Source organism: Polyodon spathula, chromosome 11 (assembly GCF_017654505.1).
Source record: "Polyodon spathula isolate WHYD16114869_AA chromosome 11, ASM1765450v1, whole genome shotgun sequence".
NCBI lineage: Eukaryota > Metazoa > Chordata > Actinopteri > Acipenseriformes > Polyodontidae > Polyodon > Polyodon spathula.
Genome location: NC_054544.1, coordinates 2,344,311 through 2,363,702, shown reverse-complemented (window position 1 = coordinate 2,363,702; position 19,392 = coordinate 2,344,311). Strand labels below are relative to the sequence as shown.

At 35.6% G+C, this 19,392-nt stretch overlaps 1 protein-coding gene across 4 annotated transcripts in view; it reads right to left on the bottom strand.

Annotated features, from left to right (window-relative positions):
- Positions 1-17,228, bottom strand: part of ikzf2 (IKAROS family zinc finger 2) — a 49,091-nt gene extending 31,863 nt beyond the window's left edge. For 2 of the 4 annotated variants that reach the window (XM_041263831.1, XM_041263834.1), the window contains exons 1-2: positions 15,388-15,858; positions 4,902-4,950 (exon numbers count right to left, since the gene is read on the bottom strand). In XM_041263831.1, the coding sequence (XP_041119765.1) occupies positions 4,902-4,935 (34 nt within the window). In that variant the 5' untranslated portion in view covers positions 4,936-4,950; positions 15,388-15,858. Of the gene's footprint in view, positions 1-4,901; positions 4,951-15,387; positions 15,859-16,903 lie in introns of those variants that run through there. The other 2 variants (XM_041263832.1, XM_041263833.1) reach the window with 2 other exon arrangements.
- Positions 17,229-19,392: the final 2,164 nt, after the last annotated feature.

Below are 19,392 nucleotides of genomic sequence, written 5' to 3'. Positions count from 1 at the left end.
CTGAAAATGTGTAGTTTAGTTTTATTTTATCTGGCAAAAAGAACAAAACGTACAGTCATTGTACTGTTGCTGCAGAATGTACTGTATGTATGTGCACGTACAGAATATGTGCCGTGCCACTGACACGTTTTCTGTGTAATCCGTGTAATCTCCCCTATGGCTGTTTTCAGCACAGATTTCAAAATTCTGTATAGAGAAAAAATAAATTATTGTCTTTGTCTTCTTATTTATATATAAAAAAAAAGCTAAGATTCGCCCCACTCTGTTTAACAGTGGGTGTAAGACTCTGAGATTTAACTGTAAACTTGAGATGAAGCCTGAGAGGTGGGTTTGTAAAAGACATAGTGATATGAAAACCATGATTCAGCACCTCTGAGCGCGAGTCATGCCAAGCGGCTCTTTCCCTGATGTTACTGACTGGCTCTCCACACAGGCCAAAGCGCGGATGCCAGGGGTGGTAACGTCATGCAGCCTGTTATTTACTTCATGCATCGTACAATTAGAAACTGGAATACTTCCTCAGCGAGAAAAACACAATCAAATTTTCAGTAAGGGAAACGATCAAATGGAGATTGTACAAACACTGAACTGCACCAGTGAACTACACCAAGTCCCTTAACATGTGGCGTCCTTCACATCTGCTCTTATTCTCCACAGCAGCACCATCAAAGGGGTATAGAAAGCAACACAACTGTATGTTTTCTGTGGATTGTGTTGCAGTATGAACATAATCAAGCTCAACATTTCCTAAGACCACTGTTTTTGCACCAGCTACATATCAGCGTGTCAGTGTAGATTCAGGCAGTACCATTCTACACCTGGTACTGTACCAGTCTTATGGTATCACTAGAAAATCTCACTGGAGCCAAATTAAATAACTCACTAGGAAACACATAGAGTGACTTTATCTCATCTTACAAAAATGTAATCTTCATTTAAAAAAAAAAAAAAAAACACATTTTCAGCTGCCTTACTGTACTCAAGACCCAGTTCAATTCACTTTTAGTTGAGTGAAACTATAATGACCGGCAGACAAAAATACAGAATCGCCTTAATAGTTGGTAGGACCACGTATCTCCCAGCACGTTGCTTCAGCCGGCATCTTATCCAGTGTTGGTTTCCATGATTTTGGCCACTGCAGCATCTCTGTTGCCACACCAGGTCTGCAGAGTCTACCCGTCACGACTCACAGGCTCACAAAGCTCACAAATATATATATACACACAAACAGTGCCTTGCAAAAGTATTCAGACCCCTGATCAATTCTCTCATATTACTGAATTACAAATGGTACACTGAAATTTCGTTCTGTTTGATATTTTATTTTTAAACACTGAAACTCAGAATCAGTTATTGTAAGGTGACATTGGTTTTATGTTGGGAAATATTTTTAAGAAAAATAAAAAACTGAAATATCTTGCTTGCATAAGTATTCAACCTCTGTGCTGTGGAAGCTCCCAGTTTGCACCGATGAAAGAAATTGCCCTAACGAGGACACAATTACCTTACCATTGGCCTTCACCCGTGAACCATTAAAGTTGCTGTCACATTTTCTGGCTAAAAACCCCACTGTTGAAGGATCATTGGTAAGGCTGTGAATCTGAAGGAAAATGAAGACCAAAGACCATTCTACAGAAGCTAGAGATAAAGTAATACAAATGCATAGATTAGGGAAAGGGTACAAAATAATATCCAAGTGTTTGGATATCCCAGTGAGCACAATTGGATCAATAATCAGGAAGTGGAAGCTGCATCACACCACCCAGGCACTGCCAAGAAAAGGCCGTCCCTCAAAACTCAGCGCTCAAACAAGAAGGAGACTTGTGAGAGAAGCCACAGAGAGGCCAACAATCACTTTGAAGGAACTACAGAGTTCAGTGGCTGGGAGTGGAGTAATGGTGCACCAGCCAACCATATCAAGAGCTCTGCATAACACTGGCCTGTATGGGAGGGTGGCAAGAAAGAAGCCGTTACTCAAAAAGTACCATCTGAAAGCACGTCTGGAGTTTGCCAGAAAGCATGAGAGTGACCCAACAGCGATGTGGGAAAAGGTTTTGTGGTCAGATGAGACCAAGATAGAGCTTTTGGCCAAAACTCAAAGCGCTATGTGTGGCGCAAACCTAACACTGCCCATGCCTCAAAACACACCATCCCTACAGTGAAGTATGGGGGTGGCAGCATCATGCTGTGGGGATGCTTCTCATCAGCAGGGACTGGGCATCTTGTTACAACTGAAGGAAGAATGGATGGAGCAAAATACAGGAAAATACTGCAAGAGAATCTGCTTCAGTCCGCTAAAAAACTGAAGCTTGGGAGGAAACTCACCTTTCAGCAGGACAATGATCCCAAGCACAAGGCCAAAGCAACATTGGAGTGGCTCAAGAACAAAAAGGTGAATGTTCTACAGCGGTCCAGTCAAAGTCCTGATCTCAATCCCATTGAGAATCTGTGGCACTATTTGAAAATTGCGGTCCACAAGCGTCGTCCAACCAACCTGAACAACCTGCAGCAAATCTGCCAAGAAGAATGGGCCAAAATCACTCCAACACTGTGTGCAAAGCTGGTACATACTTACCCCAAAAGACTTAAAGCTGTTATTGCAGCAAAAGGTGGCTCTACCAAATATTAATGTGTGGGGGTTGAATACTTATGCAAGCAAGATATTTCAGTTTTTTTTTTTTCTTAAAAACATTTCCCAACATAAAACCAATGTCACCTTACAATAACTGATTTTGAGTTTAAGTGTTTTAAAATAAAATATCAAAGAGAACGAAATTTCAATGTACCATTTGTAATTCAGTGATATGAGAGAATTGATCAGGGGTCTGAATACTTTTGCAAGGCACTGTATGTTATATAATATTATATAATATATATAATTTATATATATATATATATATATATATATATATTATATATATATATATATAAGTATATTGGACGACCATTGACAATATATCCCAAAGGAGTAAGCAAATGAGCTTGCCAAAGACAACTAGTCAACACAATTTTCTGCAACACAAAGTTGTCCCTTGGAGATGTCTCACCTAAATACAGTACTGGCCCGCCCCAACCCTATTTGGAACATGGTGGTTTTGCTGCAGGCAAAAGCTTCTCTATTCTAACAATACGTTGTATGTACTATTGTCTTAATACACTTTAACAGCATAGTAAATCAAACCTTCTTGAGAAATTGCAGTTATTCAAACCTGGGTCTTTTTTTTGCAAATAAGCAATGTAGCAACTCCCATTGCAAGGCAGTTTGATCCATTCCTGGTTTTACTATGAGTTTAATGACACACCTAAACTTGTTACCTATATTTTGTGGCTAATCAAGCTCACAGTAAAACCTGTAATGGGTAAAACTGCTACAAAGCAGGAGTCTTATTCTCTCCCTGTTAGAGTACATGCGTGTTTCAGTGGCTTCAAGCAGTTGGTCATTTATGCCTGGCTCCTCTTCAGTGGTTCTATCCTTGCCACGAGGATTCCCCTCCACTCAGCGCCTGTCCTTCCTTAATTACTCACCCCAGACCAGGCTGAGTCAGCCCTGCCGAGGGACAGCACCCACAGCTTCTCATCGTGAAAGCCACCTGCGCTTAACAACCTTGCTGTGTTACTGGTCAGTTTCCCTTCCGACCGCTGCTCCGAGAAGAAAGCATTATAGATGCTTAAAATCCCAAATTGGAAAGCCCCACATAAATGTGTTTATTTGTTATTTTATGCATCAAGGCCAAGGGCCATTCATTATCTGATTAAACAAGTTTTGTTTATACCTTAGCAAAGACAAACAGCAATGGCAAGCAAGGCGCAGATCTTACTGACTGAAATATATTAGACTGGGAATCATCAATAGCCACCGTGCACTGTGTATGTATATGTTGAGAAAAGGAATAAGACCACGTAGGTAATAATCTGTGAAATATAGTACAATTTGCAAGAGTAATTGAAGACAAACCCACAAAGACAAGTGTATAGTGGATTATGTAGAACAGAAACCTGAAAATGATGTTTCAGTCTATGCAAGCTAATGACAGCTAAATACTAAGATGGTACTTACCATGATATGTGAGGTTTAGGTACACTAACAGTCTATTTTAAATAAACAGTGCCAAAATACATTTTTTAAGGGGTGTCCTTTTGTGTTTATTTCTGTTAAAAAAAATAAAATAAAAACAACTTGCTGTTTAAAGTTATATTTCTGTGGTGCCAAAAATACTACCACTAGATTTATCTGACGCCCACTCTGAAAAACATTCTGAACATCAAAAAAATAGATGTGTACCAAAAAGAGGTGTTATGTCCTGCTATGAAGTAAAAATATACAGTGCACACAGGAAATGAAAAATATCTGAATATTATTTGGCACTTGGCGCACTACTTTTCATTAATACAGAGTAATGGTTTTACATGTCTCTCCTAAAAAAATACAATTAAACAGAATTAAGAATTGCTTGCACACAATCTGAATTATAAGATTAAAAGTATAATTTTTTCTGCATATTTTATTCTCTCAAAACATTGTGAAAATTCAATTATAAAGTTATAGTAAACAGAAATATACTGAACCTCATGGCAAATTTACTTTCAAAATCACAATCACAGATACTGTTTTACCAGGTCAGTAGCTGTGCTTTATCCTGAAACAATGCTGTTTTAAAATGAGGTGAGCTTTTAGTAATGTGTTGGGGGGTGGGGGGGGGGGAGATACTACTGTATAAGAAACGACTAATGCTACTACAGATAATAATATAATAATAATTACACATCAAACTGAATTAAATGGTAGCCAAAGGTATTGGACATTTGGTTGCTAAACTTCTTCAAGATACATATCCCCATTCTGAGGACGAGTAGCTAGTAAGAAGGTTTTACGGTAATACATTCTTAAAATTACAACTTACTAGCAAGATAGCCATCTGTAGCCTCTGTTTCCATAGTCAGGGGGCAGGGCTGTAAAAACCAAAGCAAAACACCTGATTAGTAAATCATTCTTTTCATTTCTTGCTATTCTAGAGTTGTGCTGATTTCAGTGGTGATGTGGTCTTTGTTCGTAGTTCTGCTATGGTTTTATTAGGGACGTACACTGGTATTAACAATGGTACCCCAATGACATGCTGGACAGAAACTCTAAGAAAGAGGCTCCCAACCAGTGATCCATGAGAGCATCTTAGACAGCACCTTAAGACAAACATGCTTTAACAACTACAGCCCATTTCCATGTACGAGATCCGATCAGTTACAAAGCATTTCAACATCTATTCCAAATAATGTTAAAAACATTGCATGCTAGTAGTAATGCATGATTGTAAACATGTGCCTGTGCTTGTGCAGTTTGCTGCATTGTATTGTTGTTGTTTTGCTTTAGGAGAAGTATCAAAAACACAGAACCCACTGCCTCACGGAGTTGCATTAGGTTTCGAAATCCTGTTTTCCTGCAAGGACAACCCTCACAAGTACAATCTCATAGTCCTTCTAACCTTTTCATGATTTCAGAAATAACCGCCATCTACAGCTGCATAACACCCAGATAGCGCTCTTAAACGAGACATGCACGCTATTTTTCTTTTTTTTTTTTTTCTGGCACTGTGAAAGGCTGTTGACGACAGAGTTCACCACAATAGAGCCCTGTAAGCAATGCTGGTAGTTACTGCCAAACGATGTAACATTAACCTAATTCAATTGGGGTTTGCTGCACATTGCTTTAGATGTTGGCGCCTTCTGATTCCAACCAACACCTCATTCAACTGCTGTGTTCCAAGTACATTTCCCAGAAAATACTGACACAACTCCACTTTGCTCTTTACTTGAGATACGAGGGGATAAGAATTCAAGGAGGTTAGCTGCAGGCAAAAAAAGATGTCTATACTAACAACTTTGCCATTTTGTTGAAGCATTAAAGCACTTACTGTACTAGCAGGGCACAGTAAGACTATACCTGAGATGTCACTGCTATCCAAACCTGTCACTTACTGTCAGACAACTCACTTGGCAGTAAAAGTATTCCCTATAAATGACAGAAAGACAAAATGTTCAAGCATGACATTTCATAGAAAGATATAAAAGAGCAGAATTCTGGCATATTTCTGGTGGGCTCATGCTGCCAATTTCTATTGATTATTCAATTTGATCAGGTTTGTATTAAAATCTTCACAGTCTCAGATCCTTTCCAAGGTGGGTTAAATAACAAAACTAGAGCAAACCTGAACACTTTGCATTTCACACCTTAGTGACCCAATGTACCTGACTTCTGTGTTTCAGACTGCAAGTGACTGGTGATTGATGGAGGAAGATGACAGTAGAAAGGTGACACTTCATAGGCCTCCATCAATTGTTGAGCCAGCTCTATTAACCACAACAGTACAGGGTGTTAGGCAAGATGAGTTTTACATGTACTGGGGGGCGTGGCCACTTTATAAGGATAACCATACACTGTAGCTAAAGCCAGATGAAACAAAAATGTACAGAGCCAATGGCAATGGCAGTTACTAATAATCTTTTTGCAGTTGTGGAGATTATAACAGTAGATTTCACATACTCCATAACTGGACACATTTTAGAGAGCAGAGAACAATCACCACTATTAGACTGGAGGCTATGTGGTCCACTGGTTAAAGAAACAGCCGCTTATACCCAGGAGGTCCCCAATTCAAATCCCAGCTCAGCCACTGGCTCACAGTGTTACCCTCAGCAAAGTCAATTAACTTTGTGCTTCGTCTTTGGGGTGAGATGTTGTTGTAAGTGACTCTGCAGCTGATGCATAGTTCACACGCTCTAGTCTTGTATCTTGCAAAGTGCTTTGTGATGGTGGTCCACTGTGAAAGGCACTATATAAAGATTATTATTAAAGGCAATGCAATTTGGTTTCATCTTTTGGCATCAGCTCAGCTACAAAAATCAATCACTAACCAGTGTTTGTTTTAATACATTTCCCTACTGTTATCATTGACCTTCCTGACATCCACAGATTTGCCTAGACACTCTCATTGATGTGTGTTGTTATGCCGTGACCTGGTGCAATGTTTTTTTTTTTTTTTTTTTCTCTTTTTCTTGTACATATCCAAGCTGTTGGGAATTCCAGCTATGATTTATCTGGCAGTTATCTGGTTGTCAGCTGGTCATGCAAGTTGAGTAATAGCTGTTGAAGATCTAGTTATGCTGGTTTAAGAAAAAAACTAACAATACAAATATGTCCCCCTATTGAAAAATTCTTATGTCAAGTGATAGCTGTACAGTATGCACTATAAACGTGATCTGGTGTTAAACATAGCAGCTGGGAAACCGGTAAATGTGGTGCTCACAATCCCAGCACCTTATCAGCAGTCGCAAGATATTTCAGCAAGGAATGTATGGTTGAGCTAAAGCAGCTCCTTGTAAACTCTGTAAGATGACTAAAATACATACATTTATAAAGGGTTAAAATGCACCATAAGAGTCGTACAGCAAGTACCCCTGTTTCAAACTGGTGTATCTAGTTTTAGTTTTATTGTTGGGTCTGCTTTGGTTGGCAATCCCAGTTAAAAAAAAAAAAAAAGGAATTTTGTTTTGAGGTGTGATATGGCTGCTGAATGTTGAAATTGCAAGGGGGTTGATTCCAAGTATGTTCTTTAAAATAGAAATACTTTCATTTCATATACAGCTGTGTTTTATGCATGTATTTAACACAGTGTGGACCGGAAAAGGGTTACAACAAGTGATAAGACTGCAGAAAGGCAAGCAAAAGTATGATATCAGCACAAATGATATATTTCCAAGGCTTCCTTTGAGTAACATACAGTAAATGGTGTCACTGCAAGAAAAAGCATGTCAACAGACAAACAAATATTGCAAAAACGAAAGGTTCAGAAAACACTGCTTTGAGTGGTAAAGAAACAATTATTTCCACAAGCTGCTAGGTTTAGTGGGCAGATTCCACCTAATGTCAGAGACAGGTTAACTTTATATTCCATTAGTGCGTCAACTTCCAAACCGGAAGACAAAACAATATTTACTTCACGCCTGGCAGCCTCGCTGTGAGTAGGAACGAGGACTCCATTTCAAATACAGTTCACTTCAGATTATCCAGAAGTCTATAAGTTCACTGGAACACTACCTGGTCCCAATAACACATTTTTTTTACATTAAATTAAATTTGGGTTTTGGAGTTACAAAAATTCAAACAGGCAAAGCTGGACTTGTTAAGCATTGCAATGTGTCTTTTTTACTTGTGGGTCAAAATCATATATACTAAAGCTGAAATAGCAGAACAACAACAATTAGGTCACACGTTGAGAAATTACCAAGCTACGTTAAGGACACAGCACCTGTCCACTAAAAAAAGCTAATACCTACTGTAAAAACAGCAATGTTGTTTATGGAATAGCCTGTGAAAAATGTGATGAAAAAAACATGTTGGAGAGGCTGGAACAACTTTATATAAAATAATTCAGAACCACCTTTCATTAATTAGAAGTAAGAAAATTAATGAACCAATAGTACAGCACTTCACCAGTCAAAGACATGACATAAAAGATGTAAAGTTTGTAGTATTAGAACAGCTAAAATCAGACAATGCGACATATAGAATAAAAGAAGGCAAATGGATAAATAGACTGAACACGATTATGCAAGCGGGACTCAACAGAAAAGAATGAAGTAATGAACTCCAATAAATATATAATATTTAAATAAATAAATAAATAAAATTCATTCAAAAGTTGTGCATGCTGATGGGTTTATATAAAATATCAGAAAACGATTGAGTGCAAACAGCCAATCAGCTTCCAGATCTAGTGGACTTCTACTTTGCATAGATGACTGCTGGAACGTTGAAGTGCTTAACTGTGAATTAAACTTTAAATCAATCCGCGCATAAAGACGGGGTTTTTCCCTTAACATTCTAATCTAGTACTAATCTGATAACATAAAAAGCTAATTAAAACATATTTTCTGATGCTGGTCTAGAGACAAGGGAAATCATGTCTGCGACAGGACACCCTAACGAAGGCTAAATTCACAGCTACTGGATAGCAAATCAACAGGAAAGACACCATTGGTCCACAATTCTGTCATCAGCTGAATCCAAACACCCTCCCTCAAAACCAGCCAATCAAACTGCCAGCCCTGTTTCAGTTCTTTCCGCACCAGCCAATCCACACACTGCCTGCTTGAATGACGTCCCGCCAAGTTTCGAGTCAGGCTGTAATTGTACATGTAGAGATAAATTATACTAAGAAAGAGTACGACCCCAATAAATAAATATGTTTGCAATAATAATAATTTTAATAATAATGTTTTCTCTACGTGTATGTCATATTTCTATTCTAATTGTTTCAGACTATTCCTCAGCGGAAGGTTGCCCGGCGAAATATCAGAAGTTCAAAGTAAATATAGGATTTAAAGTTGTTTTTTTTTGAAGAGAAGATACATCGTTTTCTAATAGCGATAGAGCCCTCTCGATGGTACCTTGGCTTTCGTTAGAGGCATAACTCCAGTCGCGGTTATCCACCACACGGTAGAGCCCGCAAGGACGGGCTCTATCGCTTAAATGTTAATTAGAATTAACACAGATTTAAGTAAAATGTTGTTACAATATAGAGAACACGATTTCATCACGTAAGAATAAATAACGAATGTGAATATAAACAATAACAAATAGTTGTCATGCCGTTAGAAACCCATAAAAATCTCAAATGTTTTTCTTCAAACACATGCTCCCTTGAAAATGATATGTACAACATAAACAATTCTTTGAGCTAATTATATATATATATATATATATATATATATATATATATATATATATATATATATATATATATATGTTATATATATATTTTTTTAGGACTTAAATGTTATGTGGAATGTAATAAACGAGAACGAAAAGCTTTTTTCCCCCTACCCATTTTACAATGACATTTCCATGTTTGTTTTATTTTAAGTGTTTAAACTTAAATGTGTTGATCCGTTGTTTTTCTTATATATTATGCTGTTTTTCACTTTTCTGTTTTTTTCTGTCGCACAACTTCTGGTGAGGTGGTAAATAAGTGCAAGGTATTTTTGTCACTTCTAGCGCGAACATCTGATTTTTGTATCCGAATCATGATATGAACGAACATCTGATTTTTGGAATCCGTTCCAATAACAGATACAGGTTTTCCAATAAATATATATATATATATATCATAAGGATAATATTATATATATATATATTTTTATATATAATATAATAATAATATTATATCTATATATGGATATATATAGGCCGAATATTTTTAAATATTTTTAATAATATTATGTAATAATAATAAGTACTTATTATATATATATATATATAGTACTTGGATAAATATCTGATTATTTTTTTGACATGTATACTAATACAAATATATCAGATCAGATGTATATATATATATATATATATATACGGGGTAAGGCAGCAGGAGGGCTGGTAGGTGATGTAATCACATACAAAGACATAAGCCCGATATAGGCTCCTTGCAAAGAAGCCAGCTCTTTTGCACAGCGGTGCCCTGTGTGACGCGCCTGTCTGCAGGAACCAAGAGATATATATATGTACAGATAGTATATAGTTACAGTAGTGTGAATATAACTGAACTACAAAGTATTTTGAACTACAAAGTAAATCTAACAGTTGTAGTTTCAAAAATAACATAACTGTAAAAAGCTTTTGGTAGATATTGCTTGCTAACAGTAACTTGGGCAAGAGAAATTGCTGCATGCAATCGTCCTCGGGGTTGTTATGATTGCAATGTACAGAAAGTTGACAGAAGCTTGTCTCCTGGTTATCACCACTATAATCACACTGCATTGATCACATATATATATATATATATATATATATATATATATATATATATATATATATATATATATATATATATATATTAGCTCAAAGAGCCAACTGCCATTTATATATATACACACACACACACACACACACACACACACATATATATATATATATATATGTGTGTGTGTGTGTGTATATATATATATAATAAGGCCGGGTTTGGAGTCCGTGTACGTCAAATATACAAAGTCGAGGGCCTTCAACCCCCCAGAAGTCTGTATACTCAACGTGTACAGATGCCTTGCAGTTATAATCTAGGTAAAACAATGGATTTGAAAAAAAAAAAAAAAGCATAAATCATGTTTAAGGCAAAAAATTAAGTGTTTTGGATTAAATATCCTTACGTCAAATAAAGTAGTCCCATGTATAACCTTGAATTGCACACTAAGTTAAGAGGAGTACATTAATTCAATTAAAACTGAAAATTAAGTTTTTTGTTTTTTTTTTGGACAGTGTGCACACTGCCATTAAAAAAAATACACCAGGAGGCAGACTTGAGATGGCACTGACACACTGGGCAGAACAGACATGAGGAATAAAAATAAATTCAACAACGTCTCGGATTTCAGTAATTTGTTGAAGACCTGTGTCAGAGAGGGGAGGATAATGCACACAAGTGTCTTTCTGTGTTTTTCTTTAGCGTTTACAAACACATTATTTCAAGTGACAAAGTCGGGGTGAGTGAGCACAAAGACATCGATTTTTAAAATTATTTTATTTTGGTATTTGTTTCTGTTTTGCTTTCTTCCAGTTCATTTAATTGTTCTTCATCCAAATTGGCATGTCTCTTTACTACTTTGGGATGTTTTGCAGGTAATTGGTCACTCTGTTTCATAGTTACAGCTGTACATCTGTAAGTGAGTGTAAGCAAGATGGCTACCGATACTTAGTTTAAATTCTGTGAGGCAGCGCAGTGATTTAGAATATGTAACAAGGCTCCAACTGTCCGTATCTATCCAGTATATGGGCAGCCGGAACCTTGCTCAACCAATCACATTGCTTGTGTATGTTTCATTACGAGCCCTGGAATGAATACATTATATATGTTTTGCTCAAAAGAGCCAGCATCCCAACGTTTTGGTATGTTTACATACCTTTGTCAAGGGAAAGTGTGTTTGAAAACAAACAGTGGAGGTACTTATAGGCTTTGGATGTCACAGCAACTACACATAATTAAATTTTTTCTAAAACTATGAATTATAGGTCATTCACGTTCTGCTTGTTCTTTGTAAAGTGCTGAGCCACTGGTTCATTTACTTTTGTATTTCTTATGTTTGCCAGGTGATTCTGTATGTGTTTGTATAATGCTGTACCTGACTCTCCTACATATACATGGTTGCTAGTTTTGCATGAGGGATTGTTTAAGATTATATATATATATATATATATATATATATATATATATATATATATATATATATATATATATATATACACACACACACACACACACACACACACACACACACAGTATATAGCAAGTATATCAGGATTTAACCCTTGATGTGACTTTTGCCATCAACCTTTCAATATAGTTACAGTAGTGTGAATATAATTGAACTACAAAGTATTTTGAACTACAAAGTAAATCTAACAGTTGTAGTTTCAAAAATAACATAACTGTAAAAAGCTTTTGGTAGATATTGCTTGCTAACAGTAACTTGGGCAAGATAAATTGCTGCACGCAATCGTCCTCGGGGTTGTTATGATTGCAATGTACAGAAAGTTGACAGAAGCTTGTCTCCTGGTTATCACCACTATAATCACACTGCATTGATCATAAACAGGATGCAAACGGCACAGAGGGAAAACAGAAGGATTCTGAAAGAAACACTGTTTTTCAAATTAAATCAAACTTTTTCATTAAAAATATCATTCATGTCATTCATTCATTAATTGACTTGTCTTCAATAAGTTTAATAATTAAAGTATTAATTATTAATTAATATGGATGTCAGACAATTCAAAGACAAGACAAATATTCCACTTAATGAACGTGATGTGTTTTTGATGCCTTCAGAAAGGGGCTAGTATGGCTGGTTGTGAGTATCCACCGTTAAGGTAACAAGCGCGATTTTTGATTTAAATTAGTTTATGCACAGTGAGGATAATTGTGATATGTGCTGTTTCAATGCTAAGTAAAACAACAGATTTTCTCCAGTAATTTTTGTTTTGGCAAAACAAAAAAAGAGCTTTAAGAGCTTTTAAAATCAGGCCCAGAAACCCTGAATTTCTGTGTTTTACCATGACTTTTTTACTGTCCTTAAAAATTCAATTCATATCTGTTAAGCCATTCGTGTATTTGAAACACAACTGAGAAGCATGGTAATAGTAAAACTGATTTCATTTAAACAACAATTCTGTCAAATAAATAAATTGGCTTTTTAAATCATAAGTCTTTGATTACAAAACAGAGAGACTCACCTTTACTAATGTAAACACAGTTACACATGGTAATAAAGTCTGTCCAGCAAAAATACTTTATGTTTCATTATAGCTTTAATAAAGATCAGTCGCTTATTAGCATATCTCGTTTGTATATTCTGCTTGTAAATGAAAAATTAAGGCTTGGTCAATTTAAAAGCCCATTTAGTTATTTCACAGAAGAAAAACAAATTAATTAAATCAATTTTACTATTGCTTCTCAGTTGTGATTGAGGTACACAAATGGCTAACAGGCATCAATTGAATTCCTGAAGGAGAGTATACAAGCTGGGGTAAAACACCGAACATCAGAAGCCCCATTGAATGCATAAATAATAAATAAATAAATACATAAATAAAAACAAAATGCAACACATGTAAAACTCATAAAATGTCTATCTCAGCTTAGGTCATGCTACACTGAACTGTGGCTAAAAATAGGTAAATGCTGTGCTCTTTGGTTATTACACTATTTGACAACTGATGCTTTTGACATGTTAAACACTTATACTGTACTTTACTGTATTGAGACAAATTCACTGTTTTCAATATTTAGTGATAAAAGAGGGACAGCACTGAATCAATGTATTACAACTGCAATATGACATCTACAGTAATGTGGTTGCATCAATGTGTGGGCTACAGCATGTCAGATACAGTAACGCAAGCCAAAGCAACAAAATAATACTGGAAACCAATTTGATTAGAACTCAGATCAGCTTTAAAACAGAATTTTAAAAAAGGAGTCACAGGAGCATGCATCTAAGGGCCTACAAGAACCAAAGGTAAACAAGTCCACGCAATGGCAATAGAATATTACCCAGTCATCAGTTAAACACAGCTTCACAACATTCACACTGTTAATCTACAATCATTTTTCATTTCCCTCCAATTTACAAATACAACTTCTTCGTAACTAAAGCTCTATTCACAAAACTACAAAATATATATATATATATATATATATATATCTATATATATATATATATAAATATAATATATATATATATATAAATGTGCAGAAAAATTCTATACATGCAAAACTTTATTTAATCCAACTTTTTTGGAGAACTGATTTTGTAAGTAGCACAGCATTGTTGAACATTACTCATCTGTTTCTTTGTATGGGAAAAATTATTTCACGGGGTTCCCTAAACTCCACAGGCATGTGTCAGAAAACGAGAGGATTCCCATAAAATTTTGGATAACTGAGTTTGGAGGGGGCTGCTGTTAAGGTGTTGACACTGTCATACCTGTCACTAGGCACCAGTTGTTACAAACGCACACAATACCTGTACTGTATGCACTATTATAAGTTGCCAAAGACAACTCAATCGATGGAAAACATGTTTTTTTTTTTTTTTTCCCCTTGCAAAAGACCAATATCTGTTATACCTAGCCTACATGTACTGGTTAAATTAAACTGAAGTGGGAAAGAAGTTCCTAAATGTGTTCCTGTGTAAATATTACAACATACTGTTTACTTGTATACACGTTGGTGTTTATTATCATAAACTACTGTGCTGTTCTCCACTGTATGTGTTCAAGTCAAAATGGTACTCCATAAATACATAAATATGACTCGATCGTTGTCACCATCCCCATCGCTGCATTTTAAAAAGTTATTATATAGTTTTAATACAACACCACTGCTAATTGAATGATTAAAAAACAAAACACAAAACTATTGTAACATGTGTTCAATGTCTTAATGCAACATTAAATAAATAAATACAATGTGTATGCTAATGAGAGGTTACTTAAAAAATATAAATAAATACAATCGTAAAAACAGTAAATTTATTTATGTAAAAACAGTTGTAACATTGATATAATATATATATATATATTATAAAATATAAAATATATATATAATATATATATATCTATATATATATATATATATATATAGTTATGTGACACCAATGTACGTCATTGGTGACAGCAATATACTTCTATAAATCAATCAATTGATACATATACTATGCACATTTTTTTGTTTGTTATGTTTTGTTTTGGTTACCGTAAGCAAACTCAATTCAACTTTGACTTGTGCTTGACAATGTGCAGCACCTGACTGTCAATACTTAGAAAGCGATTTCGGTTTTACTTACAACACAGCTTCGGTTCTCCAATTCAGAAATAACACTACCCTGGTTGGAGCCTTCTCTCTGTTTTTCCTCTTATTGTACGTGTTCCGTTTTGTGTTTATATATAGTAGTCGGGTCGGGTTCCCTTCAAGCTTTATAAAAGAACAGGCTTCAGGATCCGAAGTGCTTCCAAAGCTAAGAGCTTTTTAGTAGAACAGTCACCAAATTTAACGATGACAGAACGCCCCCCTCAACAATACCAAAACATGAATTTGAAAGATCTGCTATCACGGCGCAGACTGTCAAGTTAGCTACCTAAGCTGTCTTCTAAAAGTTGGTCCTTTCTTCCTTTTTTGTTTCCTCAGAAACTTTGTCAAACAAACAAAAAAGTAACTTAAATTAACTGCTAAAGCGTGCGTCAGAAGGAACAGGAACAAACGCGCTCTTCAACCAGCTAAATGGTTAACAGCGCAGAGAAAACACCTCTCCAGAAAGTTTTGGTTACTTCCTCTGATCAGATAAATTGAAGGCTGTCATCATTTCCATTTAGCTTAACCACCCCTTTAGTAACTTGTCAGGCACAGGACTAGTCGCACACCTGTACATTTCACGCCTCGTTTTATATATATATATATATATATATATATATATATATATATATATATATATATATATATATATATATATATATAGAGAGAGAGAGAGAGAGAGAGAGAGAGAGAGAGAGAGAGAGAGAGAGAGAGAGAGACCTCAGCTGTAGATACACATCAAATTTGAATCATTGATGATAAATCAATATCTAGTAATTTGAATCATTGATGAAAAATCAATATCTACATTAACTTTTTCTTTTGGATTTTGCACCTCTTGGTACACACAGCAGTTTTCCTGAGGTCACTGGCAGCTATAGAATAGGAACAAGACTATCAACTAAAAAATAAATTAAAATTAAATTGTTTAAAAAAAATTACATTTAAAAAAAAAAAAAAAAAAAAAATCAGTCGGTATTTCAAACTGAAGCCAGCGTCTTTGATTGTTTTGGCCTGAAGTAAAACAAAATAAAGAAATAAATAAATAAGATTCAGAATACCTCTCCTCAACTATGCAGCTGGGCTTAATCTGTGCAAGTATATATTTACAGTACAAAAGTATTGATTTATTATTAAATTACTTATACAAAGGCTTGCCATTCATCACTATCATCAGTCACGCACAATGCTTCGTTTGATAATGATATGGGTAATTACTAATACGTCGTTGCATGTAATCGTTTTTGTAAGAATGTCAACATCCATATACTGCTGGACAGGTAAAGCGTAATAAAAGGTACCCTATTGTACAGGTGCTGGCATTACTTTATTATGTCAGTAGTATGCGTCTTCCTCTGTCGTTTCACGTTGTCTAATATAAACACGCGTCTCCCCTTAGTGATGCGTCTAGGGGAAGCAGACTGACAACATCCTAATAATTAATAATATATAATATAATCATCTAGTGTCGTTTGTCTCGAGTATTGTTAAAACAGAAAACATCCTTTTACCTTAGCAAGGCAGGAGATACAACAGTCCAATCGCCTTTTCTTTGAATTTATGCATTGCAGCAAGGTAGTTTATTTTATATATAAGGACTCTTAAGGTAATGTGTGTGTTGCTTTAGTTAATCCTGCTCTTACTTCCTCCATCTTCGACGTCAAAGCAGGCAGAGACAGGCGAGCAGACAAGCAAGCAGTGGGGTTAGTCTGGGAACTTGGTCAAACTCAGAGAAACAGATCGTCCACTACAGAGAGCAACCTTCGCGCACTCGGTAATCGATTACAGTATTCCAGAGCCGGTGTACAGGGCTGTACTACAGTGACCACCACAGCACAGTGACGTTTCTAGGTAGGTACTATATAGTTTGCAAAAAAAAAAAAAAAGGTTTCATTCTTCCATTAAATTTGGGATGGTTTGTGGGAAAGCACGCCCCCTATGCTTTGAATGTGCGTATTATTTAGTGCAAGGTGTTAATCAGGCTTTATTATTATTATTATTATTATTATTATTATTATTATTATTATTACAATAGAGATACCTTACTAACATCACCCATGTATCTGAATTAACAACAGCAAGTGTTTCATACAGCTCTCCACTGAATAGGATATGGATTTCAATCCATTAGACACAGGCTATAAAGACCAGCATGTGTTGCATGCACATTTAATAACTTTTTATTATATCAGCTATGGAATTGTACCTTGATTGACAATCCTATTAGTATTACATTAGTAGCAGTAGTAGTTGTCATAGTAGTATTTCTAATGTTATCATTATTACTGAAAGTGTGAAAAAGTGAATATAAATATGCAATTTAGGCAGTTCAAGTGTACAAACTAAATGTGTCATTACTGTCTATTTAAGGTTAACCTTTAAACTGGAAAATATTTAGCAAAATTGCCAGACGGTTGTTATGCCAAATCTACTTCTGCTGTGCTATTCTCAGCAATATTCATAATGTTAACAGTGGGTCAGTTTATCACAAACAGGGTTGCCACCTTTTCCACACACCAAACCCGGACATATTTCTCAGTCAGCCTAGGTCTATCAGAACTGCAGTATACTGTAATAGGGTTTAACACAACACCACCAGATCTCAGTGCAAATCAATAATCATTCAGAACTGCAGTATACTGTAATAGAGTTTAACACAATACCACCAGATCTCAGTGCAAATCAATAATCATTCAGAACTGCAGTATACTGTAATAGAGTTTAATACAATACCACCAGATCTCAGTGCAAATCAATAATCATTCAGTATAGACAGTGTTGTTAAAAAGAGACAACATGAGTGAACATGACCTCAGATTAGGTCTGGGTTTTTCAATGTTACAAATGGCTATGGCTAAATATGTAAAGCATATTATACACACACACACACACACACACACGTGCATGTGTAATGGTTTATTTACCATTATATACTGTAATTAAAACATATTGTATGTACTTTTGTGTTTACTGTAAAGGTTGTGAATTTAATCACACCCGCAGATCAATGTAATGTAAAGTATCCAGAAATGATAAATAACAAAAACAATACACATATAAACATTAAGATTAAATACCAGTAAAAAACGCAAAAATATGTTTTTGTTTTTACTCTGTTGACTCTTAATCGCAAAACTGAATTGTCACGTTACTCGTTTATGGCTACAGCGGGGGTCAAATTTGGCAAGGAGGTGACATGACACCGCCATATTTACTTTGATTTTCAAGTTCAGGGTGAGGGATCCTCAGACCAAAAACCCTTGAGTCCTGAATCCCACATCAGCTCAGTACTGTATTGGATTGTTACATCACATGGATATGTTTGTTGTCCCTAATATTCAAATGCTGGGGACAAAGTAGAATGTACAGATCAGTACTAAACAGTACATCTCTAATAAGATAGTGGAAATCCTTTAATAAACTAATGTATGTCAAAGAAAATATATATATATATATATATATATATATATATATATATATATATCAGATATATATATATAGAAATATAATATACCACAAAGAAATAGGAAGGTTGGTGTTTCTTATACATTTCATACATTAGGACACAGATGCCAATTCCTGGACTGTCCGGGTGAAACCTGGCAACCCTAATCACCAATTTGGATGTATTGTCTTAAATTACTTAACAAACTAACCACCGTTATGAAATTGAGTGCTTAATCACATGACTGTCCCACGATTCTTAGAAATCTAATGTCATTTATAAGAAAAAACCTCTTAACTAACAAAAAAAAAAAACATCTTATAACAATGGTCTGAAAAAGCGACTAGTACAGAAGGTGTACATCATGCCAGGATTAGTAACCCAGCTTGTTGGCAAAAATGCACACCTTTTTTAACACAGTTGAGAATGAAGAACATGCCCCTTTCCTTTTATTTTAAGGGGCCACAGGACAGTACAGCACATAAAGTTCTGTGGTTCTAGACCCTTGTCCTAAGCATTCAAATGATAGCAGGACACTGCAGCACATAAAGTCCC